Raw genomic sequence first — 22,293 nt, 5'->3', positions numbered from 1 at the left:
TTTCATGTGCACCTTTTACTCGCGGGTCTTAAACTTATTTTTGTGGATGCGTCCTCTCAGCTGAAGAGTTTCCCTTCCCCTTTATCGTCCAGCCACCCTCACCGGTAGCTTTCGCAATAGGGAGTGTTCAGCCTAGGCAGGCAGAAAGCTCTAGGTCAGGTGTCTGGGAACCCCAGGCATGAACTGCCAGCTGGCTGGGGCCTCTGGGCCACTGCCAGGGCCCACTCTCATGGTTCTAGACTGATGCCTCCCGCCATCCCTTATCTTCTCGCTGGAAAAGGTGATCTCTGTGTCTGCAGCCCATGGGTTCCCCAGCGAGCACAGATGTGTTGAACTGTACATTCCTCTAGCTTCTCCTGTATTTTGTCCTGGCTTTTTCAGTCCCTTCAAAAATTCCATTAGGTTTTGATATCCATTGAAGGAAAGTAAGAAAGTCATATTCAAATATGTGTCTACACAGTCACCACCCAGAGGCCCCACACGTGAGAAGGAAAGCCCGCCTGACCCCCACACCTCCCCTTTGCAGCTCAGCTATTCTTACCTTGCTGTCCTTTGGGGCCTGGAGGTCCTGGGAGACCCTTCAGACCTGCGGGACCCTCAGGACCAGGAAGTCCTGGCTCCCCTTTGATGATGTCATAGGGTCCTGGGGGGCCCGGGGGACCGGGAAGGCCTGCGGAAATCAGGGGTGCCATTGATCAATTCCACTGTCAACGCTCATGGGCGAAGAGCCCAACATGAAACCCAATCCCAACACAATGTTTCTCAGAAATTCTCAGAATCAGTATCAAAAACACAAGTCACAGATCTTTGTAAGACATACATGTACGTACATACTTCTAGTATTTAACGTAAAATCCTGACTCCTCAGGCTGAGGGTCATTAGTATAAACTGGCCGCTCAGTTTTGGAATCCCCGACAGCCACCGTGCGGCCCTCACCTGTACAGCCCACCAGGTGAAGCTCCGTCCCTCCCAGGGAGCCCACCCGCACAAGGAGGGCTGCAACGTACGCAGTTAGAAGGTTTCTTCCTGCACTTCTCTGAAATCGGCCTTACGTACATGACAACCATGGGCCTTCATTCTCCAATGGCACATAAATTTAACCTTTCTGCACGACAGCCCTTGAAAGGTGAGTAGCAGCTAGGAGTGTGCGGAGGCCCTGGGTCGGCCCCAGCAGCTAGGAGTGTGCGGAGGCCCTGGGTCGGCCCCAGCAGCTAGGAGTGTGCGGAGGCCCTGGGTCGGCCCCAGCAGCTAGGAGTGTGCGGAGGCCCTGGGTCGGCACCAGCCCCGCCCGCTTCAGACAAACATCCCCAGTCCTCTCCTGCCCTCCACACATCTTCCCCATTTCTTTTGTTCCTGACATTGCACTACTCAGTCTCTCTCGAAGCATGATTCTGAAAATTAAACATGGCCCTGCAAATATGGTTGGCCCGGCAGAAGCTAGAACGGGTTGCTGGCTGTACTTAAACCATTTCCCCCCGAGACTGCCCTGGGGTGTGGGATCCGCCGCACACCGCAACGGTGGAGAAGCCGAGGAAGAGTCTTCCCCGTGCAGGACTCCTTGCTGCCCAGCTCCCGTGCAGCCTGTCCACGCAAGACCGAGCTCCTCCCGAGGACAGCTAAGTGGTCAGGCTGTACGCCTCCAGAGCCTGCGGGCCGTGAATCTGGAGTCTGTCCTCCTCTCTCCTCTCGATTTACCGCCTAGATTTAACAAGCTTGACTTTCAAGACACGTCGCATAAATGTCCTGACAAACTACCAACGAATTTTTAATCAACTGTTTCCTAATGATACTCAAGCCTTACACATCTGTAAAACCAAACTCCCTAACTCCGTGAGTTCAAAGCTTCAGTAAGGCCCCACCAGCACAGCAAACGCTCCTACCTTTACTTCCAGGGAAGCCCTGGTCACCTTGATCCCCCTTCGTTCCCTGCAGGCCAGGGAGGCCTTTCTGACCTGGAGGAAAGAAGAACATCGTTTGCACAGAATTCCCAACGATATGCAAGTATGGGTACACATATGCAGGGCGGCACACACATATACCTGCACACGTGCATGGGCGTGTGCCCATTACATGTGTGTCCACATACGCGCATACCTAGGTACATATGTACCCATGTATACACATATACACACACAGCGAACATATTTCCAGTTTGTTCTCGGGGAAGAAAACAACATTACTTCTGGTCAGCTGCATAATACTTTCAATGAAACTCTTCTTTCTAGAACCTAGAAATCACATTTTTCCAAACATACAACAAACTACAAAATGATCACAAACAGTGGAGGGGCACATGATCCTGTTTTTGGCCACAATCCGGTTCACACATGTCCCCAAAGAGACCCCAAGATGCCTGCAGGCTGAGAACTGGTTTTATTCACCTGTCATTAACATATATCTCATTCAGCAGTAAAACTCACCGTGCCCAGAAGCTGAGAGGCACCCAATAAATGTTCACTTATTACATTAATAAATTAACGAATGCCCCAAATCCATGATTTCTTACTGATACACAATCAAGGTGCAAATGATCCGCTGATTCTTAATAAGAAAATCAGCGTCTATATACAGCCATTCATAGGATGATACAAATCGGGCTGCCGTAGCACGAAATAGCACGTTTAACTGGAAGAGAACAATGTCTTGCACCGTAACCAGGCCGGCCTAACTATGTGAAAGGCCCAGTGGTCAGGTTCTGCCTTCAAGCAGCACCTCCTTTACAGTCTTACCTTGAAATCCCGGCACTCCTGGAGGCCCCATATCACCCTTGGAGCCCGTGATCCCTGGCGAGCCACCAATCCCCTAGACACACAAGGAGAATGTCACCTGGGAAATGCTCAGGAAATGGTAAGTCTGTCAAGTAACCTGCTAGTCAGGAGGCTGGGGCAGACCCTCAGCGTTCCACAAAGGAGCTCTGTGAACCAACGGTGCCTGTGCTTTCTTGAGCGATGCAAAACGAATGAGAAATCCCTATGCATGTCTACACTAGGAAGCTGGAAGTTGGAACAACTTGCTTCCTTCCCAGCGCCTCCTCCCCTTGTCCATCTACACAGTCGGCTCCCAGAGCAGGTGCACGCATATCAATCTTTCAGCGCCAAACTACCTTCTGGAAACTCTCCTCCAAACACTCAGGCATAATGCATTTTCTTTAGAGTTAGCTTGATATCTTATCCGAAAAGTGATTTTAAATATGGAGAGAAGGAAACCCATAACCAAAGGAGGACTATTTTTCTTTATAAATATGGCGTCACTCATGTATTTTAAACATATTATCTCATTTTCTGGCTATTTCAAAATACTTCCACCTCTAGCTCCTTTCTCGTCGTACTGTTTCTCACCTGTGTTTGTTTCTTTGCTTCACCTTATGAAAAGGTGTCACAATGAAAACACGCACCAACATCGATGTGCGTACACATTTGGACGGGTACACGGACACAGCCGCTTATAGCACCAGAAACAGGACGTGGACTTCTCTTGCTGAGGCTTGCTGTTCGCATCAAGGGCGTACACAGATTTTCTAGCCCAGGCCCTGAGCCGCAAGCCCCAGCCCTGTAACGTTCCCTGTAATGGGTCTTACAAATCTGAACTGGAAAGAATGTGCTCATAGGCTGCTGTGATGTCAGGGAAGACGGCCAACGACCAGCAATGAGCAGCAGCCCCTCCGGAGAGGATTCAAGAGTGGAACACCCATGTATGCACATGCGCACACACACACACGCACACACACATGCACACGCACGGCTCTGTGATCCTGTTCATGCACAAGACGGACACATGGACAACTCACAGGCAGGCCCTGGAATCCTGGCTCTCCCTTGGGCCCTGGAGCTCCAGGAGCCCCCGGCCAACCTGGGTTTCCTTTGTCACCTTTGAGTCCATCGAGCCCAGGGAGCCCCGCAGGCCCCATAGGTCCCGGAAGCCCTAATGGGAGAGACAAAAGTCACACATGTGGGGTTAGAGGGTGATTTTATGGGCAGGCATCATCGGGCTTGGCTGTCATCATCTCCACCCAACTGTCCCCACCAGGGGCAACAACACTGTAGAGCACCGTGAGAGCCTGCGGAAACCCTGCCGGCCCCAGAAGGGAGAATGTGCTCGACGGGCAGCAAGCGCTGATAGGGACGCCCCAACCTCAGCAAACAATCCTGCCACACAGTTGTCTTGGGCGGGGGCGGGGAGTGCCAGGACGTTACTGGGCGTAAAGCCACCATGGGTGACATCTGTGCTCCAGTCTCTCCCAATAATGTCTAGTCTACCTCTAATCACTTGTCATACCTACTATTCCTTGACAGAAAGGACCTGGGGCCGGGGCAGTGACCCAGCGGAGGCCAAACAACAAGGTCCCCAGATATCTGAAGCGGTTTCAGCTGCAGCCAATACTGCAGACCTCTAAGGAAAGAACTCCACTGAGGACTGAAGTATGTCCACCTCTTTCACACTCGTGCGTGTCTGTGCCTTCTGTGTCGGTCCTGGCTCTGACCCTGGTGAGACACCCTTACCTGGTAGGCCAGGTTGACCCTGTGGGCCCCGGTCTCCTTTGGGCCCCTCCACAGCATGGCCTGGAGTTCCAGGTAAGCCCGGCTGTCCTTGCGGCCCCGGGGGACCCATGAATCCTTGCTCTCCTTTGGATCCGGGGATGCCTGGACTGCCGGCTTGTCCCGGGAAACCCACGTCGCCCTTTGAACCTAAACAACAACAACAGTTTGAGACGGTGGTGAAAGGCAGGGAAAGAGAAACCACGGTACAGCAACGAGGACCGAGCGGCTTCCGGAAGGCATCGGAGGGACAACAGAGCCGTGTGCCCTCCCTCTGCCTTACTAAGTAACAGACCAGACTCCAATCACGGTCGGTCTGGAAAAAAGTAAGCTTAGAATACAAGAGCCCAACTATCATTCTTTATACTTCTAACATTTTTTAAAAGATTTTATTTATTTATTTGAGCGAGAGAGTGAGCGAGTACGAGGGGCGAGGGGAAGGGCAGAGGGAGAAGCAGAACCCCCGCTGAGCAGGGAGCTCGACTCAGGGCTTGATCCCGGGCCCCTGGGATCAGGACCTGAGCCGAAGGCAGATGCCTCACGGACTGAGCCACCCAGGCGCCCCCTCTACACTTCTTCCAGAAGCGCTTTGCCGCAGCGTCACTGGAAGGCCAGCCCAGCAGCAAGCACAGGCAGCCGCACTGCGAAGTGAAGGGCCGGTCCGGCCGACAGGTGAGTGACTAACCGAGCGACGTTACAGCCACACCACAGAGCTCAGCGAGAGACAGGAGTGAGGGACCGGCACAGGCTGCCGCCCCAGTGACTCTTAAGCTAACGATGCCGTGCGGAAAAAGTCAGACTAAACAGAGTAAAACACAGAGGATTCTGTCGATACAGAATTCTAGAAAATGCAAGCGAATCTACAGGGCCGGAAGACAGACCAGTGGGTGGCTGGGGACAGCAGCGGGGCAGGAAGGGCAAGCCGGGCACGACAGAGCAGCCTAGGACATTTTTGGGGTGATGGACGCGTTCACGCTCCTGAATGTGGGGGTACTTCCGCAGGTGTGTGTGTGTACCAAGACTTACCAAATGGCACACTCTACATATGTGTACTTCATTGTATGTCAATGATAGAAACACGGTAATAGGCTGTTTTTTTAAGTATTTTAAGGTAAGAACTCGTAGGGGAAAAAAATCCCTGAAATGTAGTCTCCAACATATTACTCCAAAGTTGCTAATTAAATACCAAAATTCCAGGATGATTTCAAGGTTATTAAGAAAAAGTAAGAAGGGAATGAAACAGAGTCATTGCCCAAACTGACCGCAAGCCCCTCCTTGTGATTCTTGTCTTGCTTTTTCAGAAGACAGTGAATCGAAGGGCAATGTACCAGATGGTGGTTTGTCGGGGCCAGAAGCAGGCACGGATGAGACTGACCCAGGGCCAGCACCTGTCACCCGCTCCTTGCAACCGCGAGATCCACTCTGCTGGCACCGCGTGCGTCAGCCTTTAGTGGGAAAGGAAGAACGTGTTTCACAAATGTTACCTTTCTCTCCTTTGGCCCCTGGAAACCCTGGGAATCCTCTTCCAGGCAGACCTGTAAGTTAAGGGTAACAAGTCACATCCACCTTTCCTAAAACAGTTGATCTGCACGTACAGCACAAAACACCGCCAACTGTGTGTGCCAATACCATATGCTCTTTATAGGATATGTGGAAATCAGTTCATCACACGTGCGTGCGAGGAAAATCCCATTCCCACAGTTGTGCTGAGAGGCCCTGGACTGGGTATGTATCATTTAGCATTTTTCTTAAGTACCTGTCAGCACAAAAACGATCTGTACAAATAAGTACGTATTTTCCCCTTTTGTCTAGAGACTAACAAATTAGCTTTTCTCAGATGACCGTCCAACTAACAGCCATTCTCGAGAGAGGCAGGGAGAGTCCGAGACATTTCGGACAGTAAACGCTGGGAAGCCCACACACGTGAGCAAGGGGCGTGAAGGAAGATGAAAGTGGGGGAAAGGAGGTGTGGAGGCATTTCATGAATTGTTGCTGTAAGGAAATGAAGGCACGCAATATAAATGTAATGTGTACAGAACGAAACAATGAACTTTAGAAAGAGGTCAGCCCTGACCGCAGGAAATCCCCCGCATGCCCCTCTCCAGCGACATTCCGCACGTCTGGCCCCCTGACTCAGGGTCACCCTCTTGCTACACACAAGTACTACCATGTACCTGATTCTCATCGTCAGAGCTTGTGGGCCCCCCCTCACTGTGAGTGACAGGAGCAGATTTGGGGGACAGGCAATGTTCCCAGGACCATCTCTCTAACGAGGGGAATGCCAGGCAGAGGAGGGAGAGCCTGGGCTTTTTCTGGCTTTCTCTCATGTGCCACTGGGAGCTCAGGGCAGGTGGCCATGACTACTGCTGGGATAAATTCCCTCCCCTGCCCCTCTTCTTATCCAAGCCTCTCCCCTTGTCCACATCAGTGTTCAAAGAGCCGTAAGGATGCATGCGGTGACCACCTTGTGCCCAGCCCCAGTCACACAGCACGGACTGGAAGTCTGAGACATGCTGACCCCAGGGGAGCATCTGGTCCTGAAAGGGAGCAGGAGCAGGGCATACCTGGTTCACCCTTCTCTCCCGCCGACCCTGGGATTCCGTCACTGCCGGGCTCCCCTTTCTGGCCGGCTGGGCCCGTGGGGCCAGGCTTCCCAGGAAGACCTAAGAGAGAAGAGTCACATCAGTCAGTCAGGCACAGATGCTCTCATGGCACCGGCTCTGCACACAAGATGCTCGTTCCGGACATTCCTTCAGGGAGCCATTACCCACAGCACTCCTGGTGTCCCCGAGGAATGTACATCAACCCCGAGGAATGTACATGGGCCGACACACAAACCGATTCTAGAACCAACTGGACCTAGCTGTACAGTCAGCTCAGCGACTGGTCCTAGCTCCTAACTGGTGGCCAGACCTCAGAAAGACCCCGCGAACCCCCTACGCATGGTTTGTTCATCTGAAACGAGGAGGGCTGGGCCACCCGGGGACACTCTGGGGTCCACGATGCGCCACCGTGAGGGAGGGCCCCTGGCCTCGTCCCACAGGCCCCTGTCTGCATTCTGAAAAGTGGTCTCTACCTGCTTCTCCTTTGATGCCGGGAATGCCATCCGATCCTGGGAGACCTTTGTCACCTTTTTCTCCAGGCAACCCGGGGCTTCCTAATGGGAAACATAAGACACCAGAATGCCATCAGTTTGAGTCTTTCCATCACCTTCGAACCCAAGCTCGGGAGGAGGCCCGGCTCACCTACCTGGATAGCCAACAGTCCCTGGTGATCCTTTGGGGCCTGGGGAGCCAGGGACCCCTGGGATGCCAGCACTTCCTTTTTCTCCCTTCTCTCCAGGACTCCCCGGAAAGCCTGTGATCCCTTGATCTCCCTGTGAGGAGACATTGGGCCCACTCATTTTATATCTGTCCCCGGACATAGGTCTGGGGGCCCCTTCTGGATCACAGTACGCATTTTGATGCCATTAATGCTACACTGGAGAATTCCATTTCCAGCTTTCTAACAAAGAGTCAAAGTCCACGTCTGAAAAACGAGGACAAATGGGAAACCTGGAACAAAAGAGCCAATTATCTGTTTCTACTTTCCACGGTCCTCTTCACCCTTCCTTTCCAGCCCATGAGAGCTTGCTACCCTGCCTCTCCAACAGTCTCTCGATTCTTCCCAAGGAAGGGTGGTGGACAGAAGGCAGGAGGAACAACTTAGAGTAAGTTGGGGGACACTGTTCTGTGTTATGAGTGATTTAATGTGCTGAGCTACTCAGATGGCCGGGAGGGGGTGTTTCCAAGCAGGAGGCTGTTACCTTGTCCCCGGGACGGCCCGGAATTCCAATGCCAGGTAGGCCCGCCTGCCCTTTCTCTCCTTTTGCTCCTTTCTCCCCCGGTAAGCCAGGGACGCCCTGCGGGCCGGGGATTCCAGGCACACCTTTTTCTCCAGGTGTCCCTATAAACGCAGACAATTGAAACTTGAATGTATTAGCAGGCGCTAATATTCCAAATAACAAGGCACCTTGATGGCCGGCAAGAACAAGGTAAAAGAACCTGTTTCCCTTGATTTATCCAACTCTCAGTTAGGCAGGCAGACACCAGGTGCCCACAGCACGTTAGTGCCACACCAGAAGTGTCTGTCCTGTCTTCTAGAGACCATCATTTTACAGAGAGAGAAGAAATGCATGAACTCCTTGGCATATTTACTTTGGCAGCAGTATAACAAACGTCTTCACGTTCTTTATTCTACAATCAGTGCACATTACCCAGAAGAATCAGAGGGGCCGTGAGGCGGGCTGTCGAGGGGAAATGCATACCTGGTCTCATAACACGCTGGTATGCAGACCTATTTACAAACAGGTGTAAACAGCAAGCTAGATGTCTCTGTGTCAAATGGGGGCGAGCAGGCCCCTCGTGAAGGCATTGGTAGGGCTAGAGAGGCCGGCTTCCTGCCTTGGCTCTCCCTTCCCAGCGGGTTCTGAGAGGTGCTAGCCCAGGACCCACCTGAGGCCAGCACTCTCTCTCACCCGCCTCCTCACGGGAGCTGCTGGCAGAGTTGGGGCCAGTTCAGGATTGGGGCAGAGGAGCCCAGAGGACTCGTCCAGGCTGGCACCACAGGGTGCTAGCGGCTGGCCCAGACGTGTAGGGAACCAGACTGCACCGGGAGATGGTGGCCAGGTCGACAGTCACCTGGAGGTAATCGAAAGGGGACGGTAGGCAGCCCTTGTTTTATTTTACTGAACTGTGATTTTTTTTCTAGCAGTGGTCACTGTGTCAGCCAAGTGCCATTGATCCTGAGGCAGGAGACCACACAGAACTGGAGCTGTGCATTGGGGTAAAAGACACGTGTGCCTGGATTATGCCCTCGGGAGATGCGTACCCTCCAACAGGCCTGTCCCACCAGTCCAGGCACGGTCTTTTCTTTAGAAACAAGACCCCTTATCCGAATCCAATGTACCTGGCAGGCCCATTCCACCAACCGATCCTTTGGGTCCAGGGAGTCCTGGGGCACCCGGGGTTCCACCTATGCCTGGGTCACCTTTAGGTCCTAGGATAACAGAGAAAAACCCACCAGATTAATGCCTATGAAAAGTGCCAGGTGACACGTCCTTAGCACGAGCTCCTGCTGTGTGGGGAACTTGAACTTCACCCCATACCTGGCTGCCCAGGATGTCCCGCCTGGCCATCCTTTCCAGGCACTCCTGGGGTTCCAGGATCTCCCCGGGATCCTTTATCACCAGTCGGTCCAATTTGTCCTGCATATCACAGAAAAAAGGTGATGAGGACCCACGTCTGCGTATACAGCCAACTGTCGCAGAAACACAGGCTGGGTTCATATTCCCGTGCAGAGCTATACCACTGGTCAGACACGCAGCTCTACCCCGCCCCCCACCGACCCGCCGTCCACTCACCTTTCTCTCCTTGGTCTCCCTTCTGACCCTTCATGCTGCCCATGTCCACCTTATCCATGGAGCCAGGCTTGCCAGGGAGACCCACGTCTCCTTTGTCCCCCTTGAAGCCGGGGTCTCCCCTGGGCCCTGAGGAGCCCGGGAAGCCGTGGTCCCCTGCACAGGAAAGAGAAGGCGCCGGTGAAATATGGCCAAGGTCTCAGAGGCAGCGACGCGGTGTGCACTTCTGCTAAGGGAGGTAGGAAGACGCACGGCCTGTCCACAGGCAGCACAAAGTAGCGGTACACGGCGAGTGTCGAGCTACCCATCAGAATCTGGCCCCGGGAAGGGAACAGTAGAGCCATTTTTCAGAATTCATTATTTGCTAATGACTCTATTATATATGTCACTCTGCTTATTATCGGTTTAAATACTTTACACTTTCTCTTTCCTAAGGAACTTCATCGTGTCTGTTTGATACAAAACAATAAAATGGGATTTTCTTATTCTACTAAACAAATGACTATTTCTATGTCTCACAAAATCAATTTGTTAAAAAAACATATTTTGGACCAATTTCAAATAACAAGGTGAGAAATAAAAATTAAGAATTGTAAATTTGCCCAGTTTGCTAATTTGATTCTAAGGACTCGGTTCCTGTGATCTTGTAGGACTGAAGATTCCCACCAATTCTATAAAAACAAACAAACTCAAATGCACCATAAGGAACAGCTGAAAACCTGTCCTCTGTCAGGTTTGGGCAGAGTACAGGCCCTGCTCCCACATGCACTGCACACCAGGAGCTCCCACCGGAGGAGCAGGTCTTCTCAACCCTTATGGGACCTTCTTGACTTCTTTCCTCCACCTCTTACAATGAAATGTGACTACAACCACTCCAGAGTTCCCAAGAGACACGGAGACATAGCCATAAGACGGGCTCTTCTAGAGATGCCCGCTCCCTACCTTTTTCTCCTGGTAATCCTGGCAGGCCCGCTGGTCCCGGTGAGCCAGGCTGCCCTGGGGTCCCCATGACGCCCATCTCTCCCTTGGGACCTGTGGCCAGACGGAAGGACTGTGAATGCTGACTACAGATGCTACGGGTCACGAACAGACAAGGGCTGGAGTTCACAAATCATTTACCTGGAAACCCAGGAACCCCAGGTGTGCCCTGCTGTCCAGGAAGACCAGGATGCCCCGACTGTCCCGTCAGGCCAGGCAGCCCTTGGGACCCTTTATCTCCTTTGGGACCTGGCATGTCCAGGCCTGGAAATCCGGGGAAGCCCTTCTCTCCTTTCACTCCGGGAGGGCCTGGGGGGCGAAGAGCAAGAGCAGTTAGCAGGATCTTCCGGGAGCTCTGCAGGGCACCCTCCCGGGGTCCGCTGGAGCTTTCTGCAGGAGGCACATGAGCATGCATGCCCGCGCTGGGGGCCGGGATGCTCCCACCATCCCAGGTGACGGCGTCTGGAGCCATGAGGCAGTCCTGGGGGGACAAGGCTTGGAGACCAAGCCCACCTCTCTGCCATCAGGGGGCGGCAGTCACCACTGCCAGCACCCCCAGGCCTGTCTGCAGTGTTTGTACCCAACGTTAGCTACTTTTCAACCGTGTTTGGGGATCGTCTTGTTGGCCCACCAGCATGGTCTTAGTTCTAGGACCGGTCACTAAAGGCAAAGGCAGCTCCTAGCCGTGGACCAGTCAGTTTACAGTATCCACAACTTACTAATAACCCCCCATGGAAAAGTAAGATGGGGACGCCAGTCATTTTGAATTAAATGAAAATGTCACTGTAGATACATAAAGGGGAGGCTCTCTGGCCCATAAACCAAGTTCAGTGGGAGGAAGAAAAAGACACCTACCACTTTTCATTTCAGTGAACAATTAGACCGGTTTCCACAAAGCAGAATCACCCTTTCCCCCTTTTATTCACGAGGGAGCACTAGTCCCCACTCCACGCAGCCTGCTGGCGGCCCGTCCCCTCCGTTAGTGTGCTCTGGGCAAGCAGTAACTGTCCCCACTCCACGCAGCCTCCTGATGGCCTGTCCCCTCCGTTAGTGTGCTCTGGGCAAGCAGTAACTGTAGCAGAGTGTCCCATCACCTGAGGACCCGGGTGGTCCCTGTCCTCCAGGGGGGCCCATCGCTCCGGGGGGGCCAATTCCAGGAGCTCCTGGAGCTCCTTTGGGACCTTGTAATCCAGGCGGTCCTGGGTCACCTGGATGGGGAGAAATTGTAAATAAATTGCATTCAGACCATAGCACGTCTCATAACATACTCTCCCCACCCACACGATAAACCACAACAACACAATACCGTAAGCTCTAGCCTCCTACAATTTCCATCATTCACTCAACACACATTTACAGAGCACCTGACAGGGCCTTCGTGGACACCAGAGAAACGGGCCCAGCCCCTGCCGCCATCTAGACTTGTCTGTAAGAAGTCACCTCGGGGCCTCGGGTGGCTCAGTCAGGTGAGCGTCGGACTCCAGATTTCAGCTCAGGTCATGATCCCAGGGTTGTGGGATTGAGCCCCGCATTAGGTTCCCCGCTCAGTGAGGAGTCTGCTTGAGATTCTCCCTCTCCCTCTTGTCCTCCCCTTGCTCTTGCTCTCTCTCTAAATAAATAAATAAATAAAAATCTTTAAAAAAAAAAAGTTACCTCTGATTCCCTGAAGGCCTGGGGGGCCAATAGCACCATGCTCTCCCGGAACACCTGGTCCCCCGATGTTCCCCTTCTCCCCAGGTGTGCCAGGAACGCCAGGAAGACCTGGCAATCCTTTGAGTCCTGGTAGACCAACTCCGGGCTCTCCCTGGAAATTCCCGAAGCACAGAGAAGCCAGTTCACAAGCACAGCCCATGAGCTCATCAGGGCACAGGTACAGACGGTCAATAAGGACATGAGTCCAACAACCCTCCAGCTTGCGAAGCCCTGACACAGATGATCGTTCCCTTCCAATCTCATGACACGTCGGAGGTGGCTCATTTTTATCAGTTTAATTCTACAAAGGAGGAAAATCGAGGCTCCCCACAACAAGGTCCTTTTCCCAAGGAAAATCAAGGTCCCCACAGCTGAATGCCTTGTCCAAGTCACAGAGGCAGGATTCCCACCCGGGGCCCCAGCCCTCTGCTCAGCTTTGTGTCTGTGAGGAGCTGAGAGCAAAGCCACATGTGATTTGTGACTGGCACACGGACACCTTCTGAGAAGCCGGAAGCACTCCAGGACTGGACCAGCACACATCTACTGAGGTTTTTCTTTAAACAAAGGCTTTCACATCAAATTAAACACGTAAAACAGTGTCATGAATCTAAGGGCTTTGATAAAGGCAGACGATTGAAAACAAAGCATTCTGAAGGCCCGAGGTCCGGGACACAGGCCGTGCCAGGCGGCAGGTGCACGCTGCGTCACAGTGACCCTCTGCTGTCCACTGGGAGCGACAACCTACAGATGAAGACTAATCTGTGGGCACTGGTGACTCCTCTACGTGTCCCAGCAGCAAATTCACAAAATGGAAGGAACCAAATCCAACGGATTTTTGAAAAAGTACCGTATTTTAAATCATAAACCAAATTCTGATCCAATCCCATCTGCATTTCCTAACGCACAAGCCTCACGTGTTTAAGGTGATCCGCACAGCACCACCACGGACTAGTGCTTCAGATCAAGTGCAGGTTACAGGGGGAAGCCGTCTCAGCCACAGGGAGCAGGGACACCATGAAGTTAGATGTTTTTGAGGAGGATGCTTCCTTGGAATCACTGAGACACAGCTGCCTCCATGTGCACCTGCCCGATGCCCACGGCTGCTACCTGCCCGTGCGCACCTGCCCAATACCCATAGCCGCTAACTGCCCTCACAACAGAAAGGGAATACTCCAGGCTAGCTCTTTCACTGGCAAAGTGAAACTACTGCCCTTGGCCTTTTCTCCTATTTCACACGATGCCCTCTAGCAAAATCAGAACAGGAAAAGATCTATCCGTTGGTCAGCTATACTTGCTGCGTGGAATTTCAAGTATCAGCAAAAGGCAGAGAGATGTTTAAGGCAAGGAGAGTCCCAAAGTCACACTAGCCCAGGGGTCCCCAACTAGGGTCATTTCCCCCCTGGGTGACATTTGGTAATGTCCAGAGATAGTTTTGGGTGTCACGACTGGAGATGGATGCAGGGTGTTCCTCTGGTATCTGTGGGTAGAGGCCACGGAGGGGGTGGCTAAAGCCCCACCATGTCCCAGGCAGCCCCCGCTACAAAGAATTACTGGGCCAGAATGTCAGTAAAACGAGACTCTCCCGGGTGGCTTGCACACAGCTTTCTCCTGCCACTCCCAGTACGACCTACCCTGGACCCCAACATGCGGTACACACGTAGGCAAGCACGTACTCAGAAAGCTGGAACAAACGATTCCCCGCAAAACACCAACTACCAGGTACCATGCACTTCCTTCTTTTCTACTCTGTGCTATTTCTTTAACCAACAAAGCATGCTGCTCCAACATAACCATGACACGAGTCAGCCACATTTTATGTGTCTAATTAATAACCAGGATGAGGAAACAGCAATCCAGGGAACACTCAGCACCCACCTTTTGGCCAGGCACACCTGGGTTGCCAGGTAAGCCATTAAATCCCGGGCGGCCTGGACTGCCAGGAGGTCCCACGTCTCCGGGTAAGCCATCAACACCTGTTAGGAAGGGTCACAGAAATCACTAAGGTGCTAATGCCAGTCTCTACTTTCCTCGCTTCCCTCACACTTGCTCAGATGCCCCCGAACTCACTGGACTGGCCAACAACAAGGAGCCCTTCAAGGTGGTTCTAAATAGAGCGTGAGGCCTCGCTAGCCATCGGCGGAGCCACCGGCGCCAGCCGGGGCAGCCTGGGTACGACAGACTGCACGCAGTGCCTGTCGCCCTCCTGGTCTCTCCCCCACCATCCCCTCTTCCTTCTCTTCCGCTCAGCATTTCCTCCCATCCTACCCCGCAAACAAAACAAAGACCACCATGGCACGTGCACCTGGGGTGGCCCTCCCGCTCTGCGGCTCTGAGCATGGCCCCTCGTTCAAGAGCGCACCCAGACCCACTGGAGCAGACCGGCATTTTCATGAGATGCCCCTGGCTTCCCAGACGTGCGCTGGTGGGAGCAGCACCGCTGCAGACCACGGGCTCTCGAACACGGCTGCACCTCACTGGGGGTGCGTGGGGCATTTAGAGACCGTCTGGGTCCCAATCCTAGAGGGCCCGATGGGCTAACGGACACCCGTGGCTCTACCGTGCACGAAGGTCCCCCGTGGGATGCAGGGGTCCATGATGCACAGTAATTTGTAAGTGTGCAGAGGTATAAACCCCATCACACGTGCTGGGGGCTGCGGTACTGAGGGGTCTCGTCAGAGAGTGGACCTGACCACCCACCCGCGTCCGCATCGCCAAGCTTTGTGTGAGTGGGCAGCCAGTCCCCGATGAGCAGACCTTAGCAGCTAACTTCTACCTCTCAGGATGGCGAGACGGCACTCGCAGGGGAGGGGGTAGGGCTCAGGAAGAGGCAGAAAGCCTAAGCACCGTCCCTGTGAACCGGGAGGGTCGCCGAGGGCCTTCTGCCCTGTAAGCCGGACGGACGTGGCCACGTGCGTGTGCGGGTGTGACGCAGTGCCCGGAGGGGTGTGCAGGCCTATAACTCTGCCAACAGGGGCGACACAGGCTCAGCCTCTGGAAAAGAAGCTGGGAGCCTGGAGAGCTCTTTCCACTAGGTTTTGCACACACGGCCAGTAAAACTGGGGCCAGGATGCAGGCCCAAGCAGGAAAGAGAAGCCCCTTTTGTGCACAGCGTGGGCTCAGTCCTGGACGGAGGTCTACGATGGCAAGTCTACGTCAGGACCCACCCGCAGGAAGGACAGACCCACGAGAGCAACAGACAGTGAAACTGTCCTCCTGATCGCCTTACTCTTTCCAGAAAGAAGTTCTGGCTTTAACATGTCAGCACCTTGCACAGGTCCAGGCTCTGCAGTGCAGGGGCCAGAGACTTCACCCCCTGAGAGAGAAGCCCCCTCCCTCATATTCCCCAGCTCCCTTCCCTCTAATCCACACCCAGCCTGGCACAGGTCCTGGCTGCTCTGTGTGTCTCCTGCACTGATGAGGAGAGAGCCCTGAAATGTGGCTTCTGCTAGCTTCCCGGGCGGCTGCCGGGTCCTGACGTCGCAACCCCTCCCGGCTGACTCCCACCGCATTGGCGACGGCATTCACTGTCCTCCAGGCTTCCGCAAGCTCCCCTGAAGGACTAGTCACTAACTCAAATAGTGTGTTTACATGCATAGCCTCCTCCCTGCTATGATTTATGAGAAGGAACAGAACGGCCACGGCCCTCAGTGACAACCAGCCAGGGAACGGAGGTGACAGCGGGGGCCTGAGTGGGCTGTGGGCAGAGCAATGGCCCCACTCGGGTGCCGGCTTGTCCTGCAGGCTTACCTTTGGGGCCAGGGGGCCCTGGAAATCCGATTCCGGGCTGGCCAACAGTGCCCTTCTCTCCTGGCAGGCCCGGCCTTCCTGGGGTTCCAGGAAAACCTCGGTCACCTGTTGTGAGCAAGACCAACAGTCAGGGTGAGAAAAACCTGCAACTATTCTGATTGTTATCTTGGGGCAAACGAGCGCACTCAAAGTACCTTGTGGCCCCGGGAAACCTGGGGATCCCGGAAGTCCTTGTGTTCCAGGGGGACCAGGTAGGGGCACGGCTTTTCCTGCTTCACCCTTGGGACCTAGGGGAAGAGCAAAGACACTGTGTAAGAGCCCGCATCCCAACCCAAGCAAGGACACAGTGACGGAGTCCGCGTCCCATCCCGAGGGAGCCAGCATCCCGTCATGAGCACGCACCCCATCCTGAACGAAGACGTGGCAAGGGAGCCCGCATCCCGTCCCGAGCAAGGACACAGTGACGGAGCCCACATCCCATCCCAAGCAAGGACACAGCGAGTGAGCCCGCATCCTGACCCCAGCACACTGTCTACCTACAGAGCAGCCCACCTGCATGCCTCCACTTTCTGCTTCTACTTTTCTAGAATCTTTCACAGAGAGTTCTTCCTCTTTTCCCCAAAGTTTATGGCCAAAAGGACCTAGATGTTTGACACATGAATTCCCTAAGAGTCTAAAATAAGAGTCACAAAAAACTAGAAAATCTGTAACAACAAGAGGTGAGATGACCCTGAGTAATTTCTTAATTAGCCTGTCTGGAAAAGTCAAACCATTTAGTGTTCTCCCTCAGTGTATCAGACAATACCAATTCTACACTGCTTTGAGGCAGACCTAAATTATGTTCATCTGGTGCTAAATTATCTTCAGGACGTGCTAAGTGGGTGACTCAGCACAATCCAAACACATGCAGCGGGTCTGGAGCAGCCCGGGCAGGAGGTGCAGCCCGGCCGCGGGCGCTCGTGCCTGGGACATCCACCGGGGGTCAGGATTTAGCTGCTAGCACAAGACCAAAGCGTCACCTCCAGGACGTGTGCAGGGACTCTTCACACACCCTATATGAATGCAGGACATAGGGGGCCTCCCAGGAACAGCCAACACATTCTTTCACTGTAGACTCTGAGAAATGCCAACCGACTCACCCCAACACATACTTGCTATCAGTTCCTCCCTGGGAACAAGGCTTTAATGTCACCAGAGTAAACACGGCTCTGGCAGATCAAAGCAGCCTGCGTTTCTAATCCAAAAGCTGCCTGGGTCTGGATGGCCAAGCAAGTATACAGAATGCAGACAGCTGACCAACAGCACTGTCAACACCTCCTTCAGGAACCTTCTTCCTTCCCTTCTGCTCAGATGCATCTGTGTGTGCCCCAGTTGGTCTTTCTGATGGTAGCTCCTGGCCAAGAAGTGCCTGATTCCTTTTTACAGCTCTGCAAGTTTTCAGATTCAAAGAACACTCGAGATGCTGATTTTGGAGTCAGGAGCTATGGGGGAAGAGATCAGAGGTCCCTTTTCCAAGATGGGGGGTAGGGCGGTCTTCCTAGGTCAAACCCAGTATTTCTCTGCCCCGAAGGAGTCACAAAAGAGACATTTCTGGGATCCTTGCTACACCAAGAACAATCATCGAGGCAGTCATAATTGGGTGCTAGGTAATCACTGGCCACACAACCAGTGAGAAAGGCAGTAAGAACTACATCAGGGCGCTATGCTTGCACTTCCAACAAAGACAGGCTAACGTGCCCTGTGTTGGAGAGCTTATGAATTTGACACTGTGATGTAATAAGAAAGTCATAGTTCCCGGTAGGATAGGAACTGATACAACTCGGGCTGGACATATGGCTTGGGACAGAATCGACGGATCGGTGAGCATGAAAGCCATGCAGTTGTCCCCACTTATCAACGCTCCACTTTGTCTCTTCCCCGCGGTCAACCGTGGCGCAGCTCAGAACGTCTATGAAAACCTGACGCTGCGTATGTGCCCACGTCATTCTCCTCGCGTCGCCTCACCACATGGGCATTCTGTCACATCCCCTCGTCACAAGAAGGGGGGTGCACACAGGACGAGAAGGTATGTTGCGAGAGACACACATCCACACAATCTTCATTGCACTGTGTGGTTATGAGCGTTCTATTACATCCTGGTCGTTCCCGGTAATCGCTTCCTGGGCCTAATTTACATACTAAACTTTGTCCCAGGTCTGTATGCACGGGAGAAAATTAGCGTATGTGCAGTTCGGTACTGTCCTGGCTTCAGGCTTCCACGGGAGTCCTGGAATGTGTCCCCCAAATATGGGGGGGCACCTGTCATCTAATTCTTCCTCCACAGTCCTCGTCGGCTGCTGTGGTCACACAGCTAGTCACTACGTGGTCCAAGCTTCACCAATCACACAACGGTAATCATCCAAAGGCCTTCCGTTCATTTTCACAACTTCTAGGACATTTCTTGGTCCTGCACTCTTCCTTCCCTCCTCCTCCGTGCCCACGCCTTTCCTGGCCTCTGCTCTCACAGCCCCAGGGGGGTTCTAGGAAATGACCGGAGTGCTCTGTTTCTAGCCTGAAGCGTATTCCACGACCCCTCCCGCGAGCCTGCCGCTTGCCAGGCTGGGGGACACCCCTTGACCACTTCTGTCCCCAATAACATGCAGGGTGCGGGGGGGGGGGAGGTTGCGGTGAGCATGTCCATGGGAAAGCCTTGTGCGCACCTCACTCCACGTGCTCTGCCAAAGGCCAGACGGTGCGCACAGGGAGGGCTGGCCACGCCTGTCTGGCCGCTGCCGCCTCTCCACTCGGTGCAGCACGCGGCACACGGACCCAAGGGAGACATGCGGCACAAATGACCAAAGCCAGCACAGCCCTGAACAGCAAGGCGAGGCAGAGACCACCCGGAATCAGCCCACAGGCCCCTGCCCGTCCATGGAGAGGTGAGACTACCTGGCTTGGAACATACAGAAGCCCACATGGACTGTCCCCCAGGGAGACACAGAAAATAGGTAAAGAGAAAAAAACAGGCTCGCGTAGGCATCCCTTCCACAGGAAAGGCCAGCTGGAACTGGAAGGCACTGTATCCTTATCAGAAGAAAAAGAACCTATCGATTCAGGTGCTTTGCAGCCAGATTCTACACGTGAATCTGGCCCTTCTGACACGAGTCCACAAGGTACAGTATTGCCACAGTAGGGCCCCGGCCAGGCCACCTCCTGGAAGAACGGACACCAGACTCCTGCCCTACGTCACGGAGCCCAGTGCCCTGTGCACCCGAGGTCCTCAGGCCTCACCTGGCTGGCCTGGGGATCCAGGGGTCCCTGGAAAACCCGCTTGTCCTTTGTCACCAACGGGGCCAATAGGGCCAAACCCTGGAGGCCCAGGAGGGCCGATGTCACCGCGACTGCCGGGGAATCCGACTCCCCCGGGGGGTCCACGCTCTCCTTTCAATCCTACTGAACCCTGACATGCAAAGAGAAAAAGAAACGTTATCAGCAGACAAACCAACACGTGCTCATCTCACATTCTTCCGCCATCTGTAGTAAATAAGTACCAGAGTTTAACTGGCTCATGCCACTTACTGACTTCGACCCTCCACAAAGGTCAACTGGAGGTTAATAGATGATGCCAGCATTCCTGTCTAAGCCAGGCAGGCACCCGCCCTCCACACAGGACGCACTTCAAAGAGGGAAGTATTTGTATCTGGAACCATCTTTTCAAGGATAACTTGCAGGCCACCAACTCCAAACTTCACCTCCCATCTGCCATCCAAACGTCCAACACACAGACGCCTTCTGGATGCCCCGAAATGCGTCAGAAGACATCGGTGCGCTGTCCTATTGTTCCCGTCAACAGCATCGACACCTACGTTTGCAGATTTAAGTCTCCCCAAGGACCACTGAACATCATGTGTAATAATCACCACCCAAATGAAAATACGTAGCTACGATTCAAATCATTCGTTTCTTCATTTTTCGCAGATCCACTTATAAAGTGTGTGTTCCAAGTCTGAAAATAGACATACCGGGGAGCCTTTGGGGCCGGGCAGACCCGGATGGCCATCTCTCCCAGGAGACCCTGCTCTGCCTGGCATCCCGGGCTGTCCTGGAAAGCCTGGGTCTCCTTTGTCTCCTTTGAGCCGTGCGTCGAAGTAAATCTCACCAGGCTCTCCCTTGGCTCCTGGCTGGCCCATCAGCCCTGGTGAGCCTTGCGGGCCCTACAAGCACAAAGTGGAAGACATCAGTCCACAAAATGAGCCAGCATGATCATTACACATCCAACAATATTAAGAAGCCACCTCCTTGAATAACTGCAGTATGTTCAATCTTGTTTATTTCCTAGAAGCAAGCCAATAAGTCTGTGACAAAGCCATGATCTGTCCTCTCACTTCTTGTGTTTCTCCTAAAAACACCTGAAAAAAAGTCTTCCCGAGGTATTACAAACAGGCCAGGCTATGATGGGGGGAATGAGAGTGTGGTACCAGGCTCCCAGCCTGTAGGACAGTTGTCAGAGAACCTGCTTGTCCCTTACAACTGCTAATGTTCACAAGAACATTCTAGCAAGTGCTGGAAGCTGCTGAGTGTGTCACCTCTGGGGCCCAGACACTAGGGAAAGGGGTTCCAGGTGCAGACAGGTGAAGCGTCTGAGGGCAGGATGGCAACAGTGAGAGTCTGGGGAGCAAGCGCTGGCCAGCTCCATCACCGCTGTTTTGAGCAGTCAGCAAAAAAGATCGGACTTTCCCAGGAGACACACCCTAGCACATTTTCCAGTTCCTGGAAAGTTAAATCTTCAAGGAACGCCCACACCCACAGATGGTCTCTCCTCCAGCCTCTCAGAATTGGGGTTCACAAGGTTTTCAGATACTTGTCTCAAGTACTTGTTCCCTTAGGCCTGAGAAAGAAATCTCTCAGCCTCCCTGCTGACTTGGCAGGATTCAGACTCTTGGACAACTCACTTAATTTGAATTCCTTCTCACACACTCCTTCTGAAGCCACTCTTGATGTGTGCGAGCCACATGTGTCCACACACTTCTGTGTGGGTGTGTAACACAGACAGGAAGGAGCTGGCAGACAAGGGACAGACCAAAATTCACACAATCTGCAGATTTTAGAGTGGGCACCATTTATGAATCATGCGCCACCGTGCATCACGGCCTTTGGCACACCACTCCTGACGCAGAGCCCCGCTGTGCCGGCAAAATGCCAGAAGCACCTTCTAGCAGGTGAGGGAGCGGACCCTCCAAGAACCTTGGCGGGCGGTCATGGAAAAGTTCAAAGGTGGTATGGTATTCTGTAGCTTTCTCTCTCGAGGTATCATTAGCTCCCACGCATCCTTAAATCCCAGCTCAACTGTGACTCCTCCGTGAAGCCCTCCCTGACGCATGTGCTGGGTTTCCACGGTGGAGCGAACGGTCCTCCTTACAGAAACTCTTCTCCTTGCACATCTTTCTCTCCACGGATCTTCGGGAGTATTGAGGGCAGGCCTAAGGCTTTCTAACTTTGTGCCCCGAACATCTGCAGCTAGGCAGGTACTTCTGCGGGAAGCAGAAGTTGAACTGGCAATATTCACCCATAACAAATAAACCCCAATGTAAGAAATGACAACCAATGTATATTTTTCTCAACCTGGAAGGATCAGGGTTACTTTACGGTGATTACTCATAACCTAGAAATACAGTTTTCTAGGACTGTGCGCATACAGTGAGGAAATATCATTTTTTATCTTGCTAATGGTGACCTTGCCACCTATCATTCAAGGAAGAAATCTAGATCCTTTTTTTGAAAGGGGACAACTTGACGGACACCTCCTGTGGCTTCTCTGCCACAGAACGTCTTAATCTTAAGCGACTCAAAGGTCTTTGGATCCGCATCTCTTGACATAAATGAGGAGGAATCAAACGCTGCCTTGAACACTTCGCCTTGGAGCCGTAAATTGGAGGAGATCCAACGACTACACGGTCTGCTTC

The 22,293-nt window shown here is 53.2% G+C and overlaps 1 protein-coding gene across 1 annotated transcript in view; it reads right to left on the bottom strand.

The window, feature by feature from the left end:
- Positions 1 to 22,293, bottom strand: part of COL4A1 (collagen type IV alpha 1 chain) — a 137,741-nt gene that overhangs the window by 11,246 nt on the left and 104,202 nt on the right. Inside the window, exons 25-46 of the mRNA XM_045772974.2 lie at positions 20,353 to 20,544; positions 19,622 to 19,790; positions 16,546 to 16,638; positions 16,352 to 16,456; positions 14,480 to 14,577; positions 12,566 to 12,716; positions 12,007 to 12,120; positions 11,054 to 11,221; positions 10,877 to 10,966; positions 9,938 to 10,090; positions 9,683 to 9,781; positions 9,484 to 9,573; positions 8,342 to 8,481; positions 7,786 to 7,912; positions 7,613 to 7,693; positions 7,101 to 7,199; positions 6,021 to 6,071; positions 4,501 to 4,686; positions 3,789 to 3,922; positions 2,731 to 2,803; positions 1,882 to 1,953; positions 542 to 670 (exon numbers count right to left, since the gene is read on the bottom strand). Of these exons, the coding sequence (XP_045628930.1) occupies positions 542 to 670; positions 1,882 to 1,953; positions 2,731 to 2,803; positions 3,789 to 3,922; positions 4,501 to 4,686; positions 6,021 to 6,071; positions 7,101 to 7,199; positions 7,613 to 7,693; positions 7,786 to 7,912; positions 8,342 to 8,481; positions 9,484 to 9,573; positions 9,683 to 9,781; positions 9,938 to 10,090; positions 10,877 to 10,966; positions 11,054 to 11,221; positions 12,007 to 12,120; positions 12,566 to 12,716; positions 14,480 to 14,577; positions 16,352 to 16,456; positions 16,546 to 16,638; positions 19,622 to 19,790; positions 20,353 to 20,544 (2,614 nt within the window). The remainder of the gene's footprint in view (positions 1 to 541; positions 671 to 1,881; positions 1,954 to 2,730; positions 2,804 to 3,788; positions 3,923 to 4,500; positions 4,687 to 6,020; positions 6,072 to 7,100; positions 7,200 to 7,612; positions 7,694 to 7,785; positions 7,913 to 8,341; positions 8,482 to 9,483; positions 9,574 to 9,682; positions 9,782 to 9,937; positions 10,091 to 10,876; positions 10,967 to 11,053; positions 11,222 to 12,006; positions 12,121 to 12,565; positions 12,717 to 14,479; positions 14,578 to 16,351; positions 16,457 to 16,545; positions 16,639 to 19,621; positions 19,791 to 20,352; positions 20,545 to 22,293) is intronic.

Source organism: Ursus americanus, chromosome 10 (genome assembly GCF_024610735.1).
Source record: "Ursus americanus isolate L20-20 chromosome 10, mUrsAme1.1.p, whole genome shotgun sequence".
Classification (NCBI taxonomy): Eukaryota; Metazoa; Chordata; class Mammalia; order Carnivora; family Ursidae; genus Ursus; species Ursus americanus.
The sequence above is the reverse complement of the archived record's forward strand: the minus strand, read 5'-3'. Positions and strand labels throughout refer to the sequence as shown.